General features: G+C 40.2%; 1 protein-coding gene across 1 annotated transcript; it reads left to right on the top strand.

Annotated features, from left to right (window-relative positions):
- Positions 1 to 231: 231 nt before the first annotated feature.
- Positions 232 to 9,219, top strand: slc25a44b (solute carrier family 25 member 44b). Its single transcript, XM_067437497.1, has 4 exons — positions 232 to 518; positions 1,530 to 2,190; positions 4,489 to 4,616; positions 8,329 to 9,219. The coding sequence occupies exons 2-4, from the start codon at positions 1,569 to 1,571 to the stop codon at positions 8,518 to 8,520; spliced, it is 942 nt and encodes a 313-aa protein (XP_067293598.1). The 5' UTR covers positions 232 to 518; positions 1,530 to 1,568; the 3' UTR covers positions 8,521 to 9,219.
- The last annotated feature ends 217 nt before the right edge of the window (positions 9,220 to 9,436 follow it).

Genomic DNA, 9,436 nt, shown 5'->3' with positions numbered 1-9,436 from the left:
GCCTAATATAAAAATAAAAAATAAATTATGTAATTTTAATATTTGTACCTATGCTAATTGCCTGAAGGTCATTTAAAATTGACTGCCTGCCTTAGTTTTTTGATGAGTGAAGAGTGAATAAAATCTGACCCTTATCAAGGTCATTTGTAGAAACCACAGACTGTAAATCACAATGGTTTTATGGAAGGTAGACGTGAGTGGCAACATACACTGACTCTCATATATGCACACAAGTTAGTTGGTACATTCATAATAAAATCATGACATTTGCGGTATTTCTTACAGGTCGATGCACTTTAACCTTTAATGGAAAGTCAGACCAGAGCGCTATGATTGGTCAATTCAGTGGAGTGACGCAACAGCGTCATCACCATCACTACCGATCCCTACCAATGTCCTACATACATAATATTCACACAAACGCCTGTAGCTGCTGCGGCTACTGTCCTGAGCTGAACATATACACCAGTGTCAACATAAATAAATATGCCATATGACTGAATCACCTCTGCTGCACGGTAAGACGTTCACTGGTGTTGCCGAAGTGTTACCGAGCTGAGATTATAAAGCTGAGCCCAGTTGGCCATTGAGCTGCATGTGAGTTTTGCTAACTAGCTACTAAAAAACATGCTATTAAAGCGAGCTATGTGGATTTACGAAACAGCTGAACTGACATTGTTTATCTTAACATATAATTAGAAAGCAGTTTAATGTTACAAAGATTGTGTTAACACTAGCACCGGTATGAGTTACAGAAAACCAGCAGCAGTAACGTTAAGCTAGCTCGGATATGTAACGTTAGACTGGAAGCTAAGAAATACTAACGTTAGCCGTGTGCACACACTAACGTTAGATGTTTTATGAACTAACGTTACTGTAGCAAACTACTTCAGCTCGTATCAGAAACAATAAGCCTTTAAGGGGACAGTTCAACCAAAAATTAAAGTTCAGTCATCGTTTAGCTGCCCTCACGTGCTCAAATTTATTGTTCCGGTATAGTTTCCTACGTAAAAATTGGACATGAACCCCTTCCCATTTCGAACTTGAATACGAGGATCTCGTATGGTTCAGTAGCGGGAATTATATATATATATATATATATATATATATATATATATATATATATATATATATATATATATATATATATATATATATATATATATATAGCATGTGAAGTCAGCTCTAGCAGTTACTTACCCTCGCGTCGTTTCACTTTCGTTGAACATAAAAGATATTTTCAGAAATGTCCCAGTATTTTTCTCTCTGATCGTTCTGATCATATTATAATGGTCCCTTGCATTAGTAGCATATCCTCATCACATTTTGACGTTCTTGGTTTATTCCTTTTTTAAGGAATAGTTTACTCAAATGAAAATTCTGTAACTTTTTTATTTTCCCTCATCTTATTGAAACTTGTTTCCTATAGGGAATACAAATAATAACAATAGGTAATTGTGACTTTATCTCACATTTCTGACTTTTTCCTCACATTTGCATGTTTGTTCAAATCCCCTCTTAATTCCCAGGTGTCCTGGGACTGATGTCGGGCACTGCAGGAAGGAAACATGGAGCAGAAGCGCAACATTCAGATCATAGAATGGGAAGACTTGGACAAGCGCAAATTCTACTCCTTTGGAGTATTTATTACCATGGCCATCCGCGCCACAGTCTACCCGGCCACGCTGATCCGCACCAGGCTGCAGGTTCAGAAGGGGAAATCTCTCTACACTGGGACCTATGACGCCTTCTGTAAGATTCTAAAAGCTGAAGGTCTGAGAGGACTTTACAGGGGCTTCATGGTGAATACATTCACACTCATATCAGGACAGGCGTACATAACCACTTATGAACTGGTAAGGAAATATGTTTCCATCTATTCTAAGGATAATACCCTAAAGTCATTAGTGGCGGGAGGCTCAGCGTCACTGGTGGCCCAGAGCATTACTGTTCCCATAGATGTCATATCACAGCAGCTCATGATGCAGGGCCAGGGGGAGCATCTGACCCGCTTTAAAATAAAACCTGAGAGAGCAAAGCACTCTGTATTTTTTGGCCAGACGAGAGACATTATCGGGCAGATATTTGCTGCGGATGGCATTCGTGGATTTTACCGGGGATATGTGGCTTCTCTTCTCACATACATCCCCAACAGTGCTGTTTGGTGGCCATTTTACCACTTCTATGCAGGTAGGAAATGTAACCATTGTAATGACCCTAAGTGTTACATTTTTGGATCAATATACGCTACCATTCAAAAGTCAGGTTCAGTAAAGGTTCAGGGTTTACTGAGAAAGTAATGCTTGTATTCAGCAAAGTTTATATAGTTTATATTTTAAATGAATGCTCTTCTTTTGAGCTTTCTATCATTCAAAGAACCCTGAAAAAAAGTGATCACACGTTCCAGAAAATCAGCTTTTTAAATTATTGAAAAAATATTTTATTTAATTTAAAATTAAATTATATATATTTTTTAACATTGATAATAAGAAATGTTTCTTGAGCATCAAATCATCATATTAGAATGATTTCTGTAGCATCATGTGACACTGAAGACTGGAGTAATGATGCTGAAAAATCAGCTTTGCCATCAGTGACATAAAAACGCAAAATGTTTTTGTAAATTATCCACTTAAACTCCATGGACCCTGTACAGGGTCCGCAATGACATTGTCATGTATATACTTTCAATTTTAAATGCCTGTGGAGGAGCTATATCTGTGGATGTCGTATTTGGTACCATTTGAAAGCTTAGAGTCTCTACTTTCTGGAGATATGCATCACTTTGGCATTTGTTTTACACAAAGTAATGTATTTACACTAAATAACTCTGTTGTCATTTCCGTCTGGATTTGGCCTACCCAAATTGAAAAGCCTCCCATACACGCATACAGTGGTCTAGGTTCAAAATGTTGGTGTCATTTTACAGGAAACCCTTTAAAGTTACATAAAACAATGCTAAAAGTGATAAACATGTAAGTATATGTTGTCTAAGCTGTTACAACACCCCAAAAAATTAGGCGCTTTTTGATCTTTTATATAAATTCATTTTTGAAAGTGTGTAACTCAGGCCTTGTGTGCTCTAGGACCCTGCAGACAGTTTGGGCTGTTTCCAGAATATATAATTAATTTAATGACACTGGGATATGGCATTTATATCACTGTATATGGTGGAGGGGGGTAGCAGGGTAAGGGGAGGGGGTAAAAAGGGGGGGGTGGGGTCATCCCTTCAGACCCATTTGAGTAAATCTTGCATACAACATGACACAAGCCCCTTTCACACTGCGATTCCGGCAAATACACGGATAATGCGACCCGGCATTTGTTCCCGGGACGCTAGATTTGGTCCATTCTCACTGCCAGCGAAATACCGCTCACACACAGGTTGTGTGTGAAATAGCTTTCACACACAACCCGTAACGGTCCCGGGTCGAGTTGACACGTGACATCCTGATGTGACGTATAATGGCGAGCGATCTCAGCTTCAGCGCGGATAGTAAGGAGCTCCGTGGTCTCGACTTGTGTCCAGTTTGCACACATTTCTGCTTGTTTAATTTAGTTTCTTTTGTATACGAACACTCTGCGTTTAAAACACCGACGAGCTCTTCTGGCACTGCAGGGTTGTGTTATTGAAAAAACAAGCTCTAGGAGTCGCACAATAACTACGTACACGTTGCGGCATTAGTTTCGGCTTTTGTTCACACAGCGCTCGTCCCGGGTCGAATACCGCAATATTACTAGGTCCCCGACCAGGGTCGAATTAGGTAATCAATGCCGGGACGTGGTTGCTTTCACACAGAAGGCGACCCGGCAATGTTCCGGGAATATTGCGGGTCCCACGTGCAGTGTGAAAGGGGCTACAGACAAACTTCTTTTTTCCACTATTTTCTAAAATTTAGTGGAAACAGCCCAAACTGTCTTCAGGAACCTGGAGCACACAGGGCCTGAGATACACACTTTCAAAATGAATTTATAAAAATAAAAAAAGCGCCTATTTTGGGGGGGGGGGTATTACAGCTTAGACAACATATACTTACATGTTTATCACTTTTAGCAGTGTTTTGTGTAACTTCAAAGGGTTTCTTTTAAAATGACAGCAACATTTTGAATTTAGACCACTGTATGTGTGAATGGGAAGCTTTTCAATTTGGGTAGGCCAAATCCAGGTGGAAATCCCTAAAAATGGCCCTGAGTGTAAGAGGTTAAAATATTTCACAATCTTACTGTTTTTACTGTATTTTGATCAATTCAATTAAGCCTTGGCAAGCATATGAGACTTCTTTCAAAAACAATAATGTAAAAAAAAAAAATGATTTTCATTTTATGTGCTTTGATTGTTCATATTTTGATTGTTAGAATGAAAACTGTACTGTTCAAAGTGACATAGATGACCACTGTCTTGGTTAGCAATCCATCTGACTCATTAGGTAAAGCCATATAATTTCAGGTGATTTTGAACTATTTCGTTTGCTCTTATTGGCTCCACAGAACAGTTGTCTAAGATGGCTCCCAGTAACTGCCCTCATTTAGTGCTACAAGCAATGGCTGGACCTCTGGCGGCTGCCACCTCCTCTACTGTCACCAACCCCATGGACGTCATCAGGGCCCGGGTTCAGGTCATTGCACACAGTATAAAATCAGACAACAGATACTGCATACGTATAGTGTGACCGAATGTGTTTACATGTACAACAAAACAGATAACTATCAAAACTCAGTTTTATAAAATGTTTACAGGGTACATAACACACAGTTTCGGCCAATCTCATATTAACCTTGACTATCTTTAGAGTAGTTTTGCATCTTTCATATCTCCAAAGAGTCTTTAGTTTTGTAAGAAACGACAGATAAAACAAAAAACAGATAGACAGATATAAAAGACAGATAAACTGTACAGATTCTTTCTGAAAAACAGCAGAACATGTAGGATGAAGAATGCAGTGAGCGTAGCTAAAGAGAGAGACACACACACACACACACACACACACACACACACACACACACACACACACACACACACTACATCATCACATTATTCCTGGATAACTTTTGATTTGATATATGTTCATGTTGTTTACATTTATATGCACTTATGTGCCGATTGCCAACCAAACACAGACATTTGATGCAGTTTCGGTTCGGATCTTTAATCACTAGGACCACTCCATCTTCCAGTTCTAAACTATCTGCAAATCTTGTCGGGCATTGTTTATAAAACATTTATCACTAAAATGCCAGGAGCAAACACACACTTGCACAACTTTGTTGCTGCTCCAGAAAAATAAACTACATACTGTTTGTTCCCCTTAAATGTGTGCAATGTAGTATTTTTGCAGTAAAATATCCAAAAACAACTAGGTCAGTGTTGTATATTTTGTTGAGTTCTTACAATACCCCAAATGTTTCTAACTATTTGTTAATTGTGAGAAAATTGCTATATTAACCAAGGAGTCGGGACGTCTGAGTGAGCCTGTGTCTCGTCATAATAAAAGTCCCGCTGTTCGCAAGCCGTGTGTTTGCATAACTCTTGCTCCATCTGCCTTGCTCAGCTCAGCTCCACAACACTCTGTCCTGCTCTGCTTCGTACTACTACAGTAAAGTTAATAATCTGCCAGAGTCCTATTTTTCACTGGCAGTGAGGTGAAGACCACATGTCCCAAGATTCTGAGCTCAAACTTGGTGTCATCAAACTACGCCTTTGTTTTAAATATGGGCGCCCTCTAGCGGATGGAAAAGTTACAAAGTGCAGATTTAACACTGGATTCTTTGGAAAGCTGAAGGAGGAGTTTGTCAAGAATGTTCTGTAGGTAAAGAGAGTGTCAGATAGGTTGTCTGAAGATGGATATTGAAGGTGTGATGTTGAATGTTATTAGTATCTATGTTCCACAAGTAGGTTGTAAGCAAGATGAGAGACAGATTCTGGAGCGAGTTGGAGGAAGTCATGCAGACTGTTCTAAGAGGTGAGAGGGTAGTGATGGGGCAGAATTGAATGGACATGTTGGGGAAGGAAATAGTGGGGACAAGGAAGTGATGTGTGGTTTTCAGGGAGGAGTTGAGACACGCTTTAGGTGGTCAAGAAGGGCTTCCAGATGACTGGACCACTACAGCCAAAGTGATCAAGGAGACAGGTAGAAAGGTGCTAGGTGTGTCATCTGGAAGGAGGAAAGAAGACAAGGAGACTTGGTTGTGGAATGAGGAAGTCCAGGAGAGTATTCAGAGGAAGAGGTTAGCTAGGAAGAAGTGGGACAGTGAGAGGACGGAGGAAAGTAGATAGGAATATAGGGTGATGCAGTGTGAGGTTAAGATAGAGGTGGCAAAGGCCAAACAGAAAGCGTATATGAGGACATGTATGCAATATTAGATAGGAAGGAAGGTGAGAGGGATGTGTATCGGTTGGTGAGGCAGAAGGATAGAGATGGAAAGGATGTGCAGCAGGTTAGCGTGATTAAAGATATGGAAATGTTTTGACAGGTGACAGGAGGGTGAGGGAAAGATGGAAGGAGTACTTTGAGAAACTGAAGAATGAGGAAAATGACAGGGAGAGAAGAGTTGTAGAGGCAAATATTGTTGACCAGGAAGTAGAAAGTATTAGCAAGGGTGAAGTTAGGAAAGCTTTGAAGAGGATGAATAGAGGAAAGGCAGTTGGTCCTGATGACATACCAGTGGAGGTATGGAAGTGTCTAGGAGAAATGGCAGTAGAGTTTTTAACTAGGTTGTTCAACAAGGTTTTAGAGAGTGAGAGGATGCCTGAGGAATGGAGGAGAAGTGTTTTGGTGCTGATTTTTAGGAACAAGGGAGATGTGCAGAATAGTGGAAACAAGGCTAAGGGGAGAAGTGGACATTTGTGAGCAGCAGTATGGTTTCATGCCAAGAAAGAACACTGCAGATGCATTATTTGCTTTGAAAATGTTATGCATTGTGCCTTTGTAGATTTAGAGAAAGCATATGACAGAGTGCCAAGTGAGGAGCTGTGGTATTGTATGAGGAGGTCTGGAGTGGCAGAGAAGTATGTTAGAGTGGTACAGGATATGTATGAGAGCAGTAGGACAGTGGTAAGGTGTGACGTAGGTGAGACAGAGGACTTCACGGTGAAGGTGGGACTGCATCAAGGATCGGCTCTGAGCCCCTTCTTGTTTGCAGTGGTGATGGACAGGCTGACAGATGAGGTCAGACACGAATCTCCATGGACTATGATGTTTGCGGATGACATTGTGATCTGTAGTGAGAGCAGGGAGCAGGTGGAGGAAAGTCTAGAAAGGTGGAGGTTTGCTCTGGAGAGAAGAGGAATGAAGTTTAGTCGAAGCAGGACAGAATACATGTGTGTGAATGAGAGAGAACCAAGTGGAACAGTGAGGCTATAGGGAGAAGAGGTAAAGAAGGTGCAGGATATTAAGGACTTAGGGTCAACAGTCCAGAGAAATGGGGAGTGGGAAAAAGAGGTGAAGAAATGTGTGCCGGTAGGTTGGAATGGGTGGAGAAAAGCGTCAGGTCTGTTGTGTGATAAAAGTGTACCAGCAAGAATGAAAGGTGTACAGGACAGCAGTGAGACCAGCGATGTTGTATGGTTTGGAGACAGTTGCACTGAGGAAAAGACAGGAGGAAGAGCTAGAGGTAGCAGAGCTGAAGATGTTGAGGTTCTCTTTGGGAGTGACGAGGATGGATAGGATCAGGAATGAGTACATCAGAGGGACAGCACATGAGATGTTTTGGAGACAAAGTTAGAGAGGCCAGGTTGAGATGGTTTGGACATGTTCAGAGGAGGGAGAGTGAATATATCGGTAAAATGATGCTGAGGTTAGAGCTGCCAGGCAGGAGGTCAAGAGGTCAAGAGGAAGACCAAAGAGGAGGTTTATGGATGTAAGGAAGGAGGACATGAATGTAGTCGGTCTAAGAGAAGTGGATACAGAGGATAGCCAAAAGAAAAAGATGCTCTTGCTCTCACTCTGGTTGATATGCACACATGCTCATCAGGGAGAAGTGCCCATACAAGGAATTGTTAATCTAAAAAAAGAAATCTGATGGGAGTGTTTGGAACAGAAATACTGTCATTTACTGTCCAACTAATTTTTTGAAAATGTGGCCATGTTTGGCATGAGAATCCAAATCGTTAAAAGTGTAAATAAGTCAGAATGCATCAAATAGCATTAGACATCCCCTTTAAAAGCAAATCAGTTAACCAGAAACACAATAAAACTGTCTTGGTATTGTATATTTATTTTCCTGATGTTTGTGCACCTTCTACAAATCTCATTCAGCATTTTTGACATATTTCTTGAATGTTAAATCGAATCTAAATAGAATCCTGATTATCTGACTGTTTGCTTGCAGGTGGAGGGCAGGACATCAGTAATTGAGACATTTAACCAGCTGATCAGAGAGGAAGGATTCTGGGGGATGACCAAAGGCCTCTCTGCCCGCATCATATCTTCAACACCCACAGCAATAGTCATGGTGGTTGGTTACGAAACTCTCAAAAAGCTCAGCTTACGACCAGAGCTGGTTGACTCCCGACACTGGTAAAAACTTTACACAGTGCCATCTATCCTATGACTCTTTCACTTTTCACACCTTATTGTTGAATTTAGTTTTTTTTGTTGTTTTTTGCCTTTAAAATCTCCTGCCTTGTGATGCTTCAGTGTGACACTGCTGATTGCTTTTGGGTGATTATGGAATTATTACTATTTTTAGCTGATAGTAACAATGCAGCTTTTGAGCTCTGTTTCTGTCTGTCAATGGGGAAAATGCTGCTAAGGTTTGTAATCGATGCAAGAGGCCCAAAAGTTTTCCTTGAATGAGTTTTTAAAAAGTATGTGATCAATCAGATTGAATGTTTTGTAAGAGTATTTTGTGACTAATTTATTGCTCATTGTATAAGTGATATTAGAGAACTCCCTTTATTCATCCAGCCCCGTAATGACTTTTTATCCATAGCACTACAGTTTTCATCATGCTTTATTAAGTTTATGTAACTATATCTTCTCATGTGACCATGTTTACCTCTGAATATGCTGTTCATTGTTTTTTTGTGGGGTGTTGGGATGTTTTAAGTTGCCAAAGCTGAGTGAATATTCAAGAAACATCTCTTGATAACCTTGGATGAAGATGAGTAATGAAAAGCCAAAACTGATTGTAAATATATCAAGTTATGTATATATATCTGTCCGTGTGCCCTTCTGTATTATTTGAAAGATTTGAGAGCATACTTCTCCCAAATATGAACATGTATTTAACGTCTCTTTCTTCAGTGGGACTCGTGGGTCAGTGTTTAGCAGAATGTTTGAGTTGCTCTCTTTTATACAATGAGACTGAATGGGAATTAGGGGCTGTCAAAGCTCTAAAAAAAGACAAATTAGCATCATAAAAGTGCACCAAAATATCCTTATGACTTGTGCACTGTTCAGTTTTTTTCTTAAGGCATACAATAGAGTGGTTTAAA

The sequence above is a fragment of the Pseudorasbora parva genome, chromosome 1 (assembly GCF_024679245.1).
Source record: "Pseudorasbora parva isolate DD20220531a chromosome 1, ASM2467924v1, whole genome shotgun sequence".
NCBI lineage: Eukaryota > Metazoa > Chordata > Actinopteri > Cypriniformes > Gobionidae > Pseudorasbora > Pseudorasbora parva.
This window is presented reverse-complemented; position numbering and strand designations above follow the sequence as displayed.

Bases quoted from the DNA above. Each gene is read 5' to 3' on its own strand.
- slc25a44b (XM_067437497.1), top strand. From the start codon at position 1,569: ATGGAGCAGAAGCGCAACATTCAGATCATAGAATGGGAAGACTTGGAC. The intron at 2,191-4,488 runs GTAGGAAATGTA...TTGGCTCCACAG, and splicing joins ATTTTACCACTTCTATGCAG to AACAGTTGTCTAAGATGGCT. The intron at 4,617-8,328 runs GTCATTGCACAC...GTTTGCTTGCAG, and splicing joins TCATCAGGGCCCGGGTTCAG to GTGGAGGGCAGGACATCAGT.